The sequence below is a fragment of the Carcharhinus amblyrhynchos genome, chromosome 9 (assembly GCF_965287045.1).
Source record: "Carcharhinus amblyrhynchos chromosome 9, sCarAmb.v2.hapA, whole genome shotgun sequence".
Classification (NCBI taxonomy): Eukaryota; Metazoa; Chordata; class Chondrichthyes; order Carcharhiniformes; family Carcharhinidae; genus Carcharhinus; species Carcharhinus amblyrhynchos.
The window spans coordinates 59690745-59709517 of NC_137332.1; the positions used below are offsets into that span (position 1 = coordinate 59690745).

At 40.6% G+C, this 18773-nt stretch overlaps 1 protein-coding gene across 3 annotated transcripts; it reads right to left on the reverse strand.

The window, feature by feature from the left end:
* Positions 1–814: 814 nt before the first annotated feature.
* On the reverse strand, positions 815–18769 carry yipf1 (Yip1 domain family, member 1). Of its 3 annotated transcripts, none has more exons than XM_080195765.1 (10): positions 18669–18769; positions 16474–16554; positions 15155–15318; positions 14540–14620; positions 13955–14042; positions 12746–12862; positions 10562–10728; positions 8625–8807; positions 6131–6240; positions 815–1379 (listed from the first exon to the last, which is right to left on the reverse strand). In XM_080195765.1, exons 2-9 carry the CDS (start codon positions 16502–16504, stop codon positions 6139–6141), a joined length of 933 nt encoding a protein of 310 aa, XP_080051891.1. In that variant the 5' UTR covers positions 16505–16554; positions 18669–18769; the 3' UTR covers positions 815–1379; positions 6131–6138. The 3 variants fall into 3 exon arrangements, with proteins under 3 accessions (XP_080051891.1, XP_080051890.1, XP_080051892.1); XM_080195764.1 differs by lacking the exon at positions 18669–18769 and adding an exon at positions 18580–18658; XM_080195766.1 differs by lacking the exon at positions 18669–18769 and adding an exon at positions 18181–18360.
* Between the last annotated feature and the right edge of the window lie 4 nt (positions 18770–18773).

Consider the following 18773-nt stretch of genomic DNA (forward strand, 5'->3'; position numbering starts at 1 on the left):
AAAAAAGGAAGACTGATAGGAATAGGACCATGAAGGGATGGACAGGATGACACCATGCATAATGATAAATGACAGAAATGTTAAATAATTATTTTGCTTCAGTATTTACCAGGAAATAAAACAGGTGGAAAGACGAGATGAGTAATTAGATAAGTGCATTTAAAATGAAAGATGTACAGAATAAACTGAAACAGGACAATGCCCCTAATGCAGATGGATTGCATCCACGTATTTTAAAAAATTCCAGGGAAGAGATTACAAACACTACTACAAATATTTCATAATTAGTTAGAAAAAGGTGCAATGCCAGGGTACTGGTGGATAGCTAATATAATTTTTATAGTTAAGATTGGGGGCAGAACAGGTCCACAGAATTACAGACCAGTCAACTTAACATCAGTGGTAGGAAAAATAATGTAATTCCTAGTAAGGGGAGGCAGTAGTATCATGGTATTGTCACTAGACTAGTAATCCAGACGTTAGATTCCTACACTGGCTGATGGTGGAATTTAAATTCAATCAAACATCTGTCGATTGTTGTCAAAACCCATCTGGTTCACTAATGTCCTTTAGGGAAGGAAATCTGCCATCCTTACCTGGTCTGGCCTATGTGCAACTCTAGGTCCATAGCAATGTGGTTGACTCTTAACTGCTCCCACAAAGGCAATTAGGGATGGGCAATAAATATATTCAAGAATAAATTAATACTAAATGAGAAAAAAGAACATTTAGAAACTGGGGAGGATCTATTATTTGATTATTCCTTTCATCCAAATCTGGGCGATGATTCAGAAGCACAAAGCGGTTTAATCACTGCAATGCAATACTTGTGTTTATTTGCCCAGGATATATTTACATGAACCGAATTTAGTTCTTCAAATTCACCGAAGTGAAATCTGATACAAAATCATGAAACATAAAGAATAATTTAATTTACTAATAATGTACATTTGTGAAGATTAAGATTGCTTTTTGGATAAAGTTCAGCTTTTCAACACATTTAGCACAACTAAATAAATCTCTACAATAATATTTAATAATAGAATATCCAATTTCTTTGTTAAGAAAGAGAACAATCAAACAAGATTTTAGCAAACTAATTTGTAGAGTATCAGAGAAAAACATTTACAGTCTGTAACAAGTACATCTTTTTTAAGACCATGAAAAGGTAGAACAGTAATCAAAGCAGCCACAATGTGAAAATAATCCCAAAACCTAATTTAAGGTTTAGTCAGTTTGGGACAGTCTGCAACAGTCAAGTACTCCGGTCCTCTGTTGAACATACTTCTTTAAAGTTTTTCTTTAGTTATGTAGCCCAAGTCATGTTGATTGGGAAGTCTCTTCAGACTAAACAGTTACCAAGACACCAGTGAAAGAATCTGTAAGCAAACACGGGCAATTTTTCACAAAGAACGCAGAGAGCTGACTTTTGACATTTTCAAGATTATAAGTAAATTGACAGACACATTTTTATCATGGTGAAAAGGCAGTCAGTTCAACTTTTTCGAAGTTAGGAGCAAGAAATTGGAAGTTGCGTAGTCAGAGATACTTCATTTTTAATGAGGGAAAATAGAATTGTAGAAAAAGTTAGAAGACACAGCCATTTAACCATACTGCATAAAAAGTTAAAATAGTTTAGGTATGTTTCCGCAGCCAAATGCAATTCAAGGATATGGTGAGGAATTGGGAAATGGGGTTGTTATCAAAAGAGATGAATGAGCTTATTCAGACAAATAGCCTTCTCTGTTTCTGAAAATTCTGATATCATATCATAATAATAGTATTTAAATACTAAAGTTTTCTCATTATCAAAATGTCCCAGCTTAAAGTTTGCCAAAAGAGGGGGAAAAAGCTCTGCAATGGGATCATTGAATGAAAACTTCCCTAATGAGAGTATTTACTTTATATTGTGGAACTTAAGAGAGCTAACTACTAAGCCTTCCTCTTTTCCTGGTGTATCACTGTCTCACCAAAGACTGTCTCACTAATTGCTGCTGAAAAGACACAGGCTATCTTAATGCAAGTGCCAGGAATAAAGAGCATATTTATAAAATAAATAAAACTTTTATTAATTTTCATAACTTCTGACCATATACAAAACCTGGCTGTGAGCTTTTATCCGAGAAAGGACAGCATCAAGGTGGTAGCAAGGGATGATATCGGAGCCAAAGAGCAGAAAGTGGAATCGTTGTGGGTGGAGATTAGGAACAGCAAAGGGAGGAAGACGCTGGTGGGTGTCGTCTATAGGCCCCCGAATAATGATCTGGAGGTGGGGCGGGCTGTTAACGCGCAAATAAGTGCGGCGTGCAGGAATGGGACGGCAGTAGTTATGGGGGATTTCAATCTGCATATTGATTGGTCGACCCATGTTGGACGAGGTGGGCTCGAGGAGGAGTTCTTGGAATGCTGCCGGGATAGTTTCCTGGAACAGTGTGTGTTGGAGCCGACGAGGGAGCGAGCTATCTTGGATCTGGTGCTATGTAATGAAGCGGGTAGAATTAGGGACCTTGAGGTGAAGGATCCTCTTGGAGAGAGTGATCATTGTATGGTGGAGTTTCTGTTGCAGATGGAGGAGGAGAAAGTGGGTTCCCGGACACGTGTCCTTTGTTTGAATAGAGGGGAGTATGGTAGGATGAGAGAAGAATTGGCGAATGTGGACTGGGGGAGCGCGTTGGAAGGTAGGTCTGCTGAGGAGCAGTGGAGGATCTTTAAGGAGATCTTTCTTGGTGCTCAGCAGAAATTTATTCCGATGGTTAAAAAGGACAGTAGGAAGAGAGGTAATAAGCCGTGGATAACGAAGGAGGTGAAGGAAAGTGTTAAATTAAAAGCGGAGGAATTTAGAGTAGCTAAGAGCAGTGGGCGAGAAGAGGATTGGGAAAGGTTTAAATGTCAACAAAGATTGACAAAAAAGTTGATAAAGGAGGGTAGAAGAAGCTATGAAGCTGGGCTAGCGCTTAATATAAAAAAGGATAGCAAGAGTTTTTATAAATATATAAAAAGGAAGAGGCTGGCTAGGGTGAACGTTGGTCCCTTAGCGGATGAGAAAGGGGACCTAGTGGTAGGGGATGGGGATATGGCTAAGGTCTTGAATAACTTTTTTGTTTCTGTCTTCACGGAGGAGGACGTGAATAATTTGCCGGGTGTTAGCGATGGAAAGGTGGTAGGACTGGAGGGTCTTAATGACATTACTGTTACTAGAGAGGTGGTGCGCGACAGACTGGAGGGGCTGATTGTGGACAAGTCCCCAGGACCGGATGGAATGCATCCGAGGGTTCTGAAAGAAATGGCGGAGGTGATAGTGGATGCCTTGGTGGTTATTTTCCAGACGTCGCTGGATTCCGGGGAAGTGCCGGAGGATTGGAAAACGGCTAATGTTACGCCGTTGTTTAAGAAGGGTGCCAGGCAAAAGGCGGGGAATTACAGGCCGGTTAGTTTAACGTCTGTGGTAGGTAAAATGTTAGAATCCGTCATTAAGGAGGAAATTGCGAGGCATCTTGAAGGGAATTGCTTGATAGGGCAGACGCAACACGGTTTCATTAAAGGGAAGTCGTGTCTGACAAATTTACTGGAGTTCTATGAGGATGTGTCTAGGGCGGTGGATAGAGGAGAGCCGGTGGATGTGGTCTTTCTGGATTTTCAGAAGGCGTTTGATAAGGTACCTCACAAGAGGTTACTGCAGAAGGTCAGAGGACATGGAGTTGGGGGTAGGGTGTTAGCGTGGATAGAGGATTGGTTGTCAAATAGGAGGCAGAGAGTGGGGGTCAATGGGTGCTATTCGGATTGGCGGTTGGTGACTAGTGGGGTGCCCCAGGGGTCGGTGCTGGGGCCTCAGCTATTTACCATTTACATAGATGATCTGGAGGAGGGAACCGAGTGTAGGGTGTCGAAATTTGCTGATGACACCAAGATTGGGGGAAAGGCAAATTGTGCGGAGGGTGTGGAGAGTCTGCAGAAGGATCTAGATAGGCTGGGCGAATGGGCCAGGAAATGGCAAATGGAATTTAATGTTGGCAAGTGTGAGGTGGTCCACTTTGGTAGGAAGAATGGTAGGAAGGACTATTACTTACGTGGCGAAAAACTGCAGCAGGCGACGGTGCAGAGGGACCTCGGGGTCCTTGTGCATGAGTCGCAAAAACCCAGCCTGCAGGTGCAGCAGGTGGTCAGGAAGGCGAATGGGATGCTGGCCTTCATAGCGAGGGGGATTGAATATAAAAGTAGGGAGGTCTTGCTGCAGCTGTATAGGGCATTGGTGAGGCCGCAGCTGGAGTACTGTGTGCAGTTTTGGGCGCCGCACCTGCGCAAGGATATTTTGGCCTTGGAGGGAGTGCAGAGGAGGTTTACTAGGCTGATACCGGAGTTGAGGGGGTTGAGCTATGAGGAGAGGCTGAATAAACTAGGCTTGTACTCGTTAGAGTTTAGAAGAATGAGGGGAGATCTCATTGAGACGTATAAGATGATGAATGGGATGGATAGGATCGAGGTGGAAAGACTCTTCCCGCTCAAAAAAGACAGTAGGACTGGGGGGCACAGCCTCAAGATAAAGGGGGGGCGGTTCAGAACGGAGTTGAGGAGGAACTTCTTCACTCAAAGGGTGGTGAATCTCTGGAATTCTCTGCCCGTTGAAGTGGTGGAGGCTGCCTCGCTAAATATTTTTAAGAAGCGGGTTGATGGGTTTTTGATAAGAGAGGGGATTAAGGGTTATGGGGAGAGGGCGGGAAAGTGGAACTGAGCCACGACAGATCAGCCACGACAGATCAGCCATGATCTTATTGAATGGCGGGGCAGGCTCGAAGGGCCAGATGGCCTACTCCTGCTCCTATTTCTTATGTTCTTATGTTTTTCTTATGTTCTTATAGTCCTAAACCTTCCTCTAAAACGGCTCAAGCGGTCTGAAGTTCACCTGAAACTTTGTATATGCAATTCTGAAACTAATATGGTAGTTTAACAATCTCAAAAGAAAAAGATAACTTTCTCAAAAGTGATTACATTTAAAAGTTGGAAACACTGAGCAATTTTAGTAAACATTGTATGTGTAGAGAACCAATGTGAATGAAATTTAAACATTATCAAATATTAATTTCAAAATTTCTCCCCTCCTGAAAGCGCTGGGGTAGGATTCTATGGGGAGTTAATGTCAGCTGCTGTTCCAATTTGGGGTGAATTAAAGTCAAGTCTGATCCAGGATTCATCAATATACTGTTCCCATTGGACATTACTACAAAGCTATGATGAACAGAGACTGGTATTTTCTCCACTCTCCAGTCCAGAAGTATTGCAGCCAATTAAGTAGAACCTGCTATTGTCCTAACTAAGATCAGCTAAATCAGCATAGACTTGGGATCTTCCTTTTTTGCATGGGTCAGTAGCATACTGGCTGGCGCAGTTAATCATTGAACCATTGGACAGCCTACTTTATTACGATTTTTAAATTAGAAACTAGCAGTCAGTTTCTGGACTGTACCTAAGGCAGAAGCCCAATGGAATTAAAGTTAAAATAATTACAATCAAATTGAGATGCTGGTATAGAACATAGAACATAGAACATAGAACACTACAGCACAAACAGGCCCTTCGGCCCACGAGTTGCACCGATCACATCAACTCCTATCTATAACCCCCAATCCCATAAAACCCCATATACTCATCCAGAAGTCTTTTAAAAGACCCCAGCGAGTTCGCCTCCACCACCACTGACAGCAGCCGATTCCATTCACTCACCACCCTCTGAGTGAAAAACTTACCCCTAACATCACTTCTGTACTTTCCTCCCCGCACCTTAAACCTGTGTCCTCTCGTAGCGACCACTTCAACCCGGGGAAATAGCCTCTGAGAATCCACCCTATCTATTCCTCTCAACATTTTATAAACCTCTATCAGGTCGCCTCTCAACTTACGTCTCTCCAGGGAAAAGAGACCCAGTTCCCTCAACCTAACTTCATAAGGCATGCCTCCCAGTCCAGGCAACATCCTTGTAAATCTCCTCTGTACCCTTTCAATAGCTTCTACGTCTTTCCTATAGTGAGGCGACCAGAACTGCGCACAGTACTCCAAATGAGGCCTGACAAGGGTATTATGTTTCTTGGCCAGTTGATTACTCTTTCCCTAGGTATGAGGATGTGGAAACACTTACCCGGCAAGTTATGTTTTATGGAAGGCCAAAGCAGTCCCATTAATGGTTGTGGTAGTGGTTGTGGGAACAGGTGTAATTTTGGCTTCTTCTGGAGGATCGAAGAAATAGGCCTGGGGAATAATAACAAAACCACTTCAAAAGTATTGTAGAACTAGACACTAAAGCAAGCCTTTCTGTTTTAAACATACAATGCATGAATTCATGTGACCAACTAGACTTTATTATGCTTTAGTTGTAATTAGAAAATTAAATTTTTCTTTAAAGTTCTTTATTCATTAATGGGACATGGGCATCACTGGCTGGCCAGCATTTATTGTCCATCCCTAGTTGCCCGAGGGCAGTTGAGAGTCAACCACATTGCTGTGGCTCTGGAGTCACATAGGCCAGACCAGACAAGGACAGCAGATTTCCTTCCCTAAAGTACATTAGCAAACCAAATGGGTTTTCTGACAATTGACAATGGTTTCACGGTCATTAATAGGCTTTTAATTCCAGATTTTTTTTATTGAATTCAAATTTCACCATCTGCTGTGGCGAGATTCAAACTCGAGTTCCCAGAACATTAGCTGAGTTTCTGGATTAATAGTCTAGTGATAATACCACTAGACCATCACTTCCCCATTCACTAAAACTTACATCACATTAGAAATGAAAGAAAAGAAACACTTGTATTTATATTGCTCCCTTTCTGACCACTGGACATTTCAAGGTGCTTTCCAGCCAATGAAGTAACATGTTTTTGTGAGTAATAACTGAGTAATTAACTGAGTAATAAATATTGACCAGAACATCGGGATAAATCCCCTGCTCTTCAAAGGAATCATGAGATTACTTACATTACCTAAGAGGCACCTCTGACCATGCAGCACTCAATCAGTACTGCAGTGGAGTGTTAGTCTTGAATTTTGTGCTCAAGTTCTGAAGTGGAACTTGAAACCACAAACATCTAGTTCAGAGGCAAGAATACTACCAACTGAGCCACATCTGAGACCTATTTTGTGCTTTGGATAAAAAAACCCAGAAGACAAAATTACAGAAATAGACATGTACATTCTGAAAAGATGAAATAATAATAGTAAATGCTGGAACTATGCAAAAATTCAATCAGCATCTGAAAACAAAACAATGAAGAGTTTCCATTCAAAAACAGTAGCTAGCTTTCCCTTTGAGGCAAATCTGCTAATACAATTCCAGCATTCCATATTTTGAACATAATATTACACTGTGAGCCCGATTTTACCATTGCGTCGCACCGTGGTAAGGTGGGGCATGAGGCCATTAATGTGATCTGCGTCCATATCCGCGCAGATGCCCACTTTACTGAGGCCAGGGAATGGCTGCATTCTAATTTGCATGCATTTAAACTGAATTAATGGGCTGCCCGCCAGATGTATCTTTGGTGATTGGGGGGGTGGGGGAAGCCCCGCTGTCGTCTGGTGGGACAGGGACAGGTGGGGGATCATTCTCTGGTTGGTGGGGGGGGGGGGGAAGCGGAGGAGGAGGAGGAGAAGGGAAGTGGGTCAGATGTATCTCCAGTAAGGGGTAGGAGGAGGAGGGAAGCCCGGTGGTGGTGGTGGTTGGGGGGGGGGGGGGGGGGGGGGGTTGGGGGGGGGGTGTCAATGGATCACTGGTTGGGGGGTGTGGCAGGGCAGGGATCTGCTGCCACTCTGCGGGCTATCAGTGGGGCGAAGGAGGGCAGGGGGTCGTGATTGGTCTGGGTAGAGGCGGATGGGTGGATAAGGGAGCAGTTATATGGTGGGGGTAGAGCAATGTCTGTGGGGGCCATCACTCCTGGGCCGCTTTATCTGCTTTTTGCAGCCTGGGAGCGATGTGACAGTGGCGCGATTTTCAATTCTTTTTTCACTGCGCACTTCAGAGCTCTGATCGGCTCGGGGCAATAAGCCCACCCATAGCGCGATTCAGACTTGTGATTATTTTTCAGTCTATGTATGGGGGCACCTGAGAACAGTTTTCCAAGTTGGATCTGAATTGCGCCCAGATTCAGCACTTCGAATCAAAATGGTAAAATCAGGCCTCGTGCATCAATTTCAAACCACCACTACAAAATATGAATAATGCCACATTTGAAGAATACCGCACACATGAAAGTGAAGTTAACATCAAATTCCAAAGGTTTAAAGAAACACAGCACTTTTCAGAAGATGAGATGAGACTTTATAAGTTCTTCCAAAACTGTTTGCTGCCCAGTTTATTTTAGGTACTGATTATTCATTATTGGAACCAGCTCAGTCCAAGCACAGGGAAAGTATCTCTGCAGGCAAGTGGAACATTGCACTCAGATGAGGTCAATGGAAAAACTTGCTTGTGGAGGTCTGAAGAAATGAATATCGACCATAAATAATTCTAATTTACAATACTATTTTGTTAATGTGAAACTTACCAAAAAAATTTGAAAACTGAACTTCAGTTTTTGCATAATAATTTTTTTTTTTAGAAACGTCTATGTTTATCTTTCAATAGAGGAACTTAGTACCTTACAGCCGACTGCAAGCAAGGCATGAAGGATCAGAATGACTGCAATAGTTGCTATGGCAATTCTCTGGTTATCATCACGGACAGCAGGCCAAAACGTCATCAACAGCACAGTGCCTGAAAGGCACATGGCCAGCACGATCGTAATCCAACGTACTATCTCATTTGGAATAATCCACAGTATCTGTAATAGAAACATAAAAAATAGAAGCAGGAGTAGGCCATTTAGCCCTTTGAACCTGTTCCACAATTCATTATGATCATGGCTGATTATTAAAATCAATATCCTGACCCAACCTTCCCCCCACATCCCTTGATCCCTTTAGCCTCAAGAGTTGTATCTAATTTCTTCTTGGAATCACACAATATTTTGGCCTCAACTACTTTTTGTGGTAGTGAATTCCACACATTCACCACCTCTGGGTGAAGAAATTTCTCCTCACCTCAGTCCCAAAAGGCTTACCCTTATCCTCAAACTATGATCTCTAGTTCTGGACTCCCCACCATCGGGAACATTCTGTCTGGATCTACCCTGTCTAATTCTGTTAGAATTTTATAAGCTTATGAAATCTCCTCTCACTCTTCTAAATTCCAATGAATACAATCCTAACCAACTTAGTTTCTCCTCATTTACAGTCCTTCCAAGGAATCAGCCTAGTAAACCTTTGTTGCACCCCCTCTATAACAAGGACACAGAGAGAAGTTACTTGCTCACGCCATAGCTATCCTGAATCTACAATGCAAATTTAATTATTTGTCCTTTTTGCCACAGTCAAGTTGATTAGATTTCTGAAAAACTGTAATTTCAATTAAAAGCTTGTGAGGCGATAATCACTGTGGCCTGTACTGTGAAGAATTGGACAATTTGCTGCCCGACTCAACCTGTATCCATATAACTCTTGGCTGGAGTTAAAATTCAGACTTATATTGATAAAGCTGTCCTGATATGCAGACACCCTCATTTGCAACATACCCTAGAACAACAAAATCCTAACTTGGAATAATCTTTTCTGAGAAATGCATTGACATTTAAGAGGTCCTTCAATCCAGTAGCCTTCCACTGTTGAAGCCAGCCCACCAATCCGTCCTTTAATCTGTCCGCTCCCCATCTCCAATCTAATATCACTTCAGTATTTTTTCAGGTTTGAGGTGGATATCAAAATAATCTTTAATTTCAGTTCACGCTTGGCTCATACCATTAAGCTTATAACGTGGCCAAATATCCTAAGTTTAGCCTGAGATGTTGACTTTCCAAGAATTAATCACCCAATTGTTGTTTGCGACAGAGCCTCAGATAGGACCTGAAAATTCAAGTATCATGGGGCAAAGTATTTAAATCCAACCAAACTAAACCCAAAGAAGCCAGTTGATAAAATGTGTGAAAGCTCATCTACTGCTGTCATCTGTACTTCTGATCTGCTCTCTGACTTTGCCCATCTGCAGATCTTTCACCTGATGTGGAGATGCAGGGGTTGGACTGGGGTAGGCACAGTAAGAAGTCTCACAACACCAGATGAGCTTTCAGAGCATTGCTCCATCATAGGTGAGTGGTGATGAAGGAGAAATGCTCCAAAAGCTTGTGCTACCAAATAAACCTATTGGACTTTAACCTGGTGTTGTGAAACTTCTTACTGGTCCTTCACCTCACTGTTCACAGTCTCCTCAGCAGATGAAAAATATAATAAATACGCTGACAATCATTGCTAGTACCAAGGAATTCCATTATTTTACAGGATCTTCACCCCTAAAGCTAATAACCATTTTTGTTTTTCTATTCCTTATTAATATTATGATTAGTGCTCCTTTGAGCATTTCTTTCCAATTCTAAGTTCCAAATGTGTTCATGCAAGCTTTTCTATTCTATTGGCATCAAGACATCACACCATTTCTCAACTGAACTCATTCCTCCCCAGGTTATAAAAAGAAAGTTATACTTACTGCAGTGGGAATGTAAATAAACAGTGAGTATCCATAGACACACACTATCTCCAAGAATGAATATGACACAATATTCATCACTTTGTTATTTCTCCACATCAGAAAGCCCCAGAGAGCGAGAGGAATGAGCCAGGCGTAGGTATAGATTGCTGTAGCTGCTATAGAAACTGCAGAGAGATATATAGTTACACTCCAATATTTATCACAAATGAGTTAGCTACTGAAATTCTTAAGAGTAGAAAATGAAATGTTTGCAATATGTTGGTGATTACACAAACGTTGCTCAATGTGTTTTCCAAGTTGTGCATTTGGTCTGAAACTGACTATGTATTTCATTAAAACAATTACAATTATGTGGCTCTATCTAGTGACTGATCAGGAATGAATGTCTTCTTAAAAACAGCATTAAAATCATTCATCGTGTAATAGAGATTAGATATTTTATGATTGGGGATCCCAGTTTGCATTAAATCATGAAACATAGTTCACAATAGATATTGGGTAAACGAAGAAAAATTAGCATTCAGCCTACCCCTATTTTTGGATAATAATCCCACCATAATAAGAGACTAATTTACTTTTGTTCATAATAATAAAATTTTAAAAGAAGAGGTTTAGAAGGGCAATACAACTTTAATAAATGACTAGCACTTTACCTCATACTACTATGGAAAAAAGTTTGCATCCCAGAAAAGGGCCAATAAATTAATTGCACTTGGCCGGTCTCTTGGAAAGTTTAGCCACAGCCAATTCTTACTCCATACACTTTCACATTTCTTTTTCAGATATCAATCAGTGTCCCCGTTAAAAGGATTTTACCTCCACCAGTCAAGCAATCCATGTCCTAACAGCACACTACATAACGATTATTTTAATTTTCTGCTCTCTAATTATAGGTGCAATATGTATTTACCCCTTTAACTTATCTAATCCCTGCAAACACACAGCTACCATCATCAGTGCAAGTTATCCCTTTCAGAAACTGTATTAATAGCTTAATGGCCCCACATTACATTAGTAACTACACTTCAACAAGTATTTAGAGGAGCTGAGGAGTTATCACCAGTGTCCTGGCCAAAATTCATCTATCAATAGAACAAAAGACAAATTATCTTAAAGTCTATTTATTAGTGTCACAAGTAGGCTTACATTAACACTGTAATGAAGTTACTGTGAAAATCCCCTATTTGCTACTGTTCGCGTACCCTGACAGAGAATTTAGCATGGCCAATGCACCTAACCAGCATGCCTTTCGGACAGTGGGAGGAAACCGGAGCACTCGGAGGAAACCATACAGATAAGGGGAGAATGTGCAAACACCACAAAGACAGTGACACAAGGCCGGAACCAAACCTGGGTACCTGGCACTGTGAGGCAGCAGTGATAACTATCGCACCACCCCTCTTATTAACATTGCTGGGAGCCTGCTGTGTAAAGATTTCCTATATTACAATAGTGACTGTACATTAACTGTAATGTGTTTAGAGATATTCAGAGTCCTGAAAGGTAAATATTTCTCTATAATTAGCTGCAACATGCTTTGGGACATGCTGAACCTATGACAAGTGCTATGGTCAAAGTTCGCAGTGTAGGACATTGTCAATGTTGGAAAACAGTGCAAAAGATTAGAAAATCATGAAGTAGTGAGTGGGATTAAAAAGCATTATAGGAGGGCTGAAGGTGGTAAAACATTCTAAAGATATTTTGTGAACTGCAAGGTTTGTTTTCATTAAAACACAAGGATGCTGGAAGGGGCTCTAGCCTGTAGAATGGAACACAAGCGCTTTAGGAGGAACAAGAGAGGGAAGTTCAAAGATGAAATCATCATGGAAGTGATAAAATAGATTGCTAAGTTCTTTATTTCATTGTATACACCAAATTCCACTCCCACTGGATATGGGCAGACAACAGCTCCTTAGTCTCTACCAATTCCAATTTGATATCAACATCAGAAAAGTGCACCAATTGTTTGGGTGAAGTCGCTCCCTTGCTGGAAATAAAAAGTGTTTAGGCTCCATTCAACACTGCCCCAAGGTGGAATGCCCAGATTTATAATTTGGGGAGCTGGAAGTACCCAGAACTTCAGTCGCTTATGTCCATATTACAAACATTGTGCCTTGTAAAGAATATTTTTAAATTAAGTCATCTTTAGAAATCAAAGTAGCCCAAGTATTTTTCCCTCACCTTTATGGAATTCAGGTACATAGCGATAACCACGCTGGCCACGGTGCGTAAAGAAATTAGCAAGGTTGCCACTAATTGCTATTGCAAACACCAGTGTGGCACATATCCAGAAGGGACCTAATTAAGACAGATTTCAAAAAGAAAGGTCTTATGTTCTTCTTTATATCAAGTAACAAGACAACACCTTTGAACCTTTGAATGTATTTTCTTAACTTAAAAATATTACAGAATGGTAGTTCTCTTTAATTTTGAAACTTTCACAAGTTGAATAGTCATGAATTTTGCTCCTCCATTATGTAACACATACTGATTTAGACAGAAACTGATTCAATAATCATGGACTTCAATTCCTGTACAATACTTAAGTACATTTTAAATATCAACATTTCCTGTTGGGATGTTTGAGTAAAAGGTAAGGCATAACTAAGAAAAATAAGTTGGAATTGAACTTATTTATTTATCTATGATTTACCCTTTCTTGAGTTCATTCTTGTCTTTTACTCTCCCTACTTCCTCCATCCACACAATCTTTTGGCATTTTGAGCATCCTCAATTTCCTTCACCCCTACATTGACAGCCATGCATTAAAACAATCTAGGCCCCAGGTTCCGTAATCCCTTCCCCAAATCTTTCCACCTTTCCTCCTTTATAGACGTGCTTAAAATCAACCTTGTTCACTAAGCTACTGTCCCAACTTCTTCTTTGGCTTTGTATCAATCTTTGTTTGGTTATGTTTCTATGAAATATTTTGATGTTGCAAATTATTATTAATTCAGCATAGGGCAATAAAGGCAACTCTAGGACCTCTGCTGAGTCCAGCAAATTTGACAATGACTGGATTCAATCTAGAACCTTACTGTTCTACATCGCTTGGTTCTGCATATTTGACTGCAGTCCCTATTCAAACAGTGGAGGGGGGGGGGGGGGGGGGGGTGTAGTGGTGGTGGTGGTGGTTTTAAGTAGCTTTTTAACTCAACAAGTGCAATGACATTTTTGCATCTGGATTTAAAGTTTATTTCCACAAGACACACTGATTTGAGATTTATTGGGCTCAATACTTTTTATGTTTTTATTTGCATACATATTGTATATGATGAAAGACAGGATAGATTTATTTTGGAAAATAAATATTATTCACTAGTCATGCGGTTTACTTTAAAAACACACAACAATTCTTCTCTATTGACATTGTAAATCACAGATACTTACCATAAAGATCTGGATTACTGCGGATATACAACCTCACAAAATTTTTGCCAGGCAGTGGTAAAAGGGAACCTTTTATTCTGTCCAACACCTATGATGCAGAAAATAATTCTTCTAATTCAAATATCATTGCTATGTCAGTGTTTCAACCCCACTAATTCCGTTATCCATCAGAGGACTAAAAAAAAATAATCTAATAACTGGTTACTACTGAATTAGCTCATTTCAGGTACAGTGATAGTTGGCTCATTTGACCTTACTGCCCTGTGCAAAGAGGGCGAAACAAATAAGCTAAGATTTTCTTTCCAGATCACTGCCTCCCCGAACGTGAATGAACAAACCGATGCCCTTCACAGTGCAACAATCTGCTGCCACTCACTGCCAAGAATGACACATGAGGATGGTTGTTTTGATAATGTACCAGAAAGCTGTTAGCACAATAGAACCAATCCACGACACAAAGCAATGCTAATGTGGGCAGGATGGGAGAAAAGGACAGAAGTGAAATTAAAACACATCAGTTAAAATGTTTCCATTTTTATTATAGATGACATAATGCCTGATGGACAAACTAAACTCGGTGTCTACCTGGTAGGTGTCCACGTCAAAAAATGTTTGATAATAATCAAACGTCCAAAAGGGAGCACTCTTCTTTTGTCCTGCAAGCAACTACAAAAGGAAAAAATGGCAAACATGGTCACAAAGATTCTAATAAATTATCAGCTATTCTTCACAAGAAACAAGAGTCAATTCAATTCTGGGAAATGCCACTTTCTCCGAGTGAACATAAATAGAGGAGCTAGATAGAAACAGCTCAAATTAAACTTACAATTCATAGCTATCGACAAATAATGATTCTTCTTCCAAAATAACTAAAGTGAAAATGAACCATGAATTATTTCTAACCAAACATTACAAATAACGTAATCAAACAACCAGACAGAATGACAAACTGATAGAAGACCACTGGAGCAGTCAGGGTTAGAAGAATAATTCAGTATGCTTCTGGAGCAAAATTGCAGCTAGAGCTTGTGTGTGTGTGTTAAGGTGCCCAGGTGGGATTGATCAGTGGAAAAGGTTAGGATTATTCAGCCTAATACTTTTCCTGTTCCCAAAATTCAAATTATTATATTTTAAAATTGTGTTTTGGGATACACAAAATAAATCTAACTTCTGTATGTTTGCCATTATGAAGTTGCTCACCTCTGCTTTATCAGAATCTTCATTCCCCAGCAAATCTTCGTCCTCATCTCTTCCCACCTCGCCTGGTGGGCCTCTCTGATTTTTAGGTTTATCATTGGCGTCCGTGATGCTTATTGTGGTGGCATCGGGATTTGCTGCCAACAAGTTTGTGGCATCATCAAACTCTTCGAACAACACACAAAAGAATACCAAAACATTAAATACCATTGGAAAATTAGACTATGCTAAAGACACTATATAAATGCAAGTTGATGTAAATTAATGAAGCAAGTTCTGTTAACATGGAAGTAGTAGCACAGCAAGTTCTCCAAAAATGAATACTGAGTTAACATAAGGAGTCACCAGTGAATTAATTCTTATCTTTGGTGTCACTGTATCCTATTTTAGAACCGCTAACCAACTTTCACACATTTCACCAGCAGCTTTCAAACCACTATGCACTTATCAACAATAAAGCTAAGAAACTAAAGTTTCCAATACTTGAATTAAAAATAGGGTTTAATTTATCGTATCTAAGATTATAAAGAACTTAAGTACATGTAAGTGATATCAGTTCTTCAAAAGTTAGATGAGGAAGAAAACAGGCAGATTGAAAATGATTAGATTATGACCTCAAATCCAGTTATCAAATGCCCAATAAAATGGAAAATGTAATTCCAGTTTATTAAGTGAGCAACCCAAAAATCATGTCCTTAAGCACGCAATAAACCAGATTAAGGAACATGAAGAGTTGGTAAAGAAAATAAAAATGGCAGATGGATCTAAATGACATGCCATCAGTGGTGGGAAGCCTGCAACTACAGCATGATAGGTGGATAGGCCTTTTCCATAATAAAAAAGTTTACTTATATTGCTTTACCAATCAGAAATGTTTATATATCCATTTATATTATAAAAGGTGACATAAAAAGCACTACTGAAGAATTGTGATAAGTAAATCTTGTTCAGAGGGGGATGTATATAATGGAATATTTGGAATTGTTCTTTGTGCTTTGACTTCGGCATTGCTCCATTAATTCAGAAGACTTCAAAAGCAATGATGAAGATTGATAATTTTGATCCAAACAATCTATTCATCTTGATGAAGGTTTCATCATTTTAAAAAATTAGGAGTAAAAAAGGAGGGAAAGTAGCACTGCTTTTCATGAATTACAATAAACATACAAAGGAAAGCCACTTTGGCAAATTATATAAGTAGCTTCAGCAGGTAATTAGATATGATTTCTTTGTAAGAGAGTTTAGACAGTTATTGTTGATGGTTAAAACAAAACGAAAGCAAATATCACGGCATTCAAAAACCTATCATGAAATTCAATTACCTTGAAATTGTAAATCGTCTGCTGCTGCCATTTACTTGATTGTTAGAACTATCAAATGATAGTTTTAAAAAGATTTTTTATCTGCAAAACAAAAATACCAGCATATAGTGTTTCTGTCTAGTCAGAAATGACACCACATTTAGGCAATTATAAAACTTCTCTCAACACAAACCATGGAAATATTTCTGCTATAAAATATCCGAAGTTATATGTATAAAAAATTCAAAAACATCACAAAATTTAATACAAACACAATCCTTTACACAAAACGCAGAAGTACCAGATAGGTTCACAATTTACCATATTGTTCCTACGCTGTGCACAAGCTTGTTTTTGGCTATTCAGGAGGTCTTTATAAAGAATGCATTACATTCCTGATGTTCTGGTAACATATTGTACTATTAGTTAGTCCTAACAGTACTAACTCTTGCACTATTGTTATGCATGCAACACAATACACGAGGATAATTTTCAGTATTAGCTCCCTCAATGATAATTAATCCTCAACTATATCCTGTACTGATGTAAAAAGTCACAGTTCTAACCCTGGTCAGTGTTAACCAATTGGGCAGCAGAGGTGGGGAGGAACTATTACTGACTTCAGCACAGCAAGTTTGGGAAAGAATTTCCAGCCCTGATCCTTGAACCAATGACCCTTGCTAGAACAGCATCTCTGAGATAAGGTGAGGACAAGATACAAATTGGCTGCAATGCCTTTATTGCCAAATTAGCTACCAAAAGCTACTGTCAAAAACTACACAAGGAGCAACCACTTGGATAAATAATAAATGCAACTGGAATAGTACCCTGTCAAAGGAATCAATTTCCTCATGAGAGCAAAGAAAACTACAAAAATAGAAGTTATCAGAATCTGTTTAATCTTAGCTGAATAATTTTCCTGAAATTTTTGGAAGCATTAGCCCTGGCTTGTGCTACAGCAATAGCAGCATGATTTTGGGTTCTCAAAGCAAAGCTTAAAAACTTTAGCATAAAACTGTCAGCCTAGTAAAACCAGTTAATTTCATGAGGTCAAGATAGTTCATAGGAAGCTTGCGTGGCTGCTATCTCCCTGCTTCTGGCTTTGTTGTTTTGCTTATTGACTGTACTACAATCTTCTAGTAGAAACATTTCCTTTAACAATGTGCATTCATGAATGCCAAGGAGACTAATTTTGAAGATTTGGATCTTAACCCTGTTGTTAATCAACTTTCTAGTGTCCAAGTTTCTATATTTCTATACAGAAAGTAGTTGAGGCCAAAACGTTGCCTGATTTCAAGAAGAAATTGAATATTGCTCTTGGGGCCAAAGGGATCCAGGGGTATGGGGATGGGAGGGAGGGAGGGAAATCAGGATATTGAATTCGATGATCAGCCATAATCAAAATGAATGGCAGAGCAGGCTTGAAGGGCTGGATGGCCTACTCCTGTTTCTAGTTTACTTGAAGCATCACTAAGCAGCAGATGATTAAAGCAACATCAGTACAGTCAATGCAACAAAGGCCCTGTTTGCACAACTGCAGAATCTCGACCTTCTTCCACAGCAGGCCCACTGGTTTCACATTATTATCTCCACTGGGATAGATCCTACCCTGGGGTATCGCCAATCTGTACCCCAGGACAGTGTGGTAGTGGAGCAGCTGCCGACATACTGGGTTTGGGGGGGAGAGTTGGGGGTATTACCATGGTGACCATTAACCCCTATTATTACCATGGGGAAGGGTCAAGTTCCGCTGTGTTGGCATGGAGACAGGCCCAGGCCTCCCCTCACCGCGGGGCCTTAGCTGAGGGCCTGCAGCCCGGGCAGCAGCCTGTGTTTACACCGGCGGTTAGATCTGGGTTCGGGGCCTGAGCCGGATCCAAAGGCCGTGGGATCGGGGCCTGAGCCGGAGCCGGAGCCGAGGGTTTGGAGCTGGAGCTGGAGCCGGAGCCGGGGGTTCGGGGCCTGATCCGGATCCGGATCCGGGGGGTCACCACCTGCGACCCCTCCTTAAAGGGACTGTCACTCCCCGCGGACTTTAATGTGCCGACAGATAAAATGTCGGAGCGAGCCCAGCCTTTGAGTGAATGTCCGGCAGCGGCAGCGGGCCTGGCCGATCCCACAACTTACTGATCCGACTAGATCCTGACTGTGAGCAACAGCAGCGGTTAGGAGGATAACACAGCTGTATATCCCCCCCTCCCCGGTCTCCTACTCACTGAAATTATATCTCGGATTCCACACAAAACACTTCCTTTCTCTGTGACCAATGAATTTCAGTTTTTATCATGTGGGATCGCAGCCAACTCCTCCTCCCAGTAAAC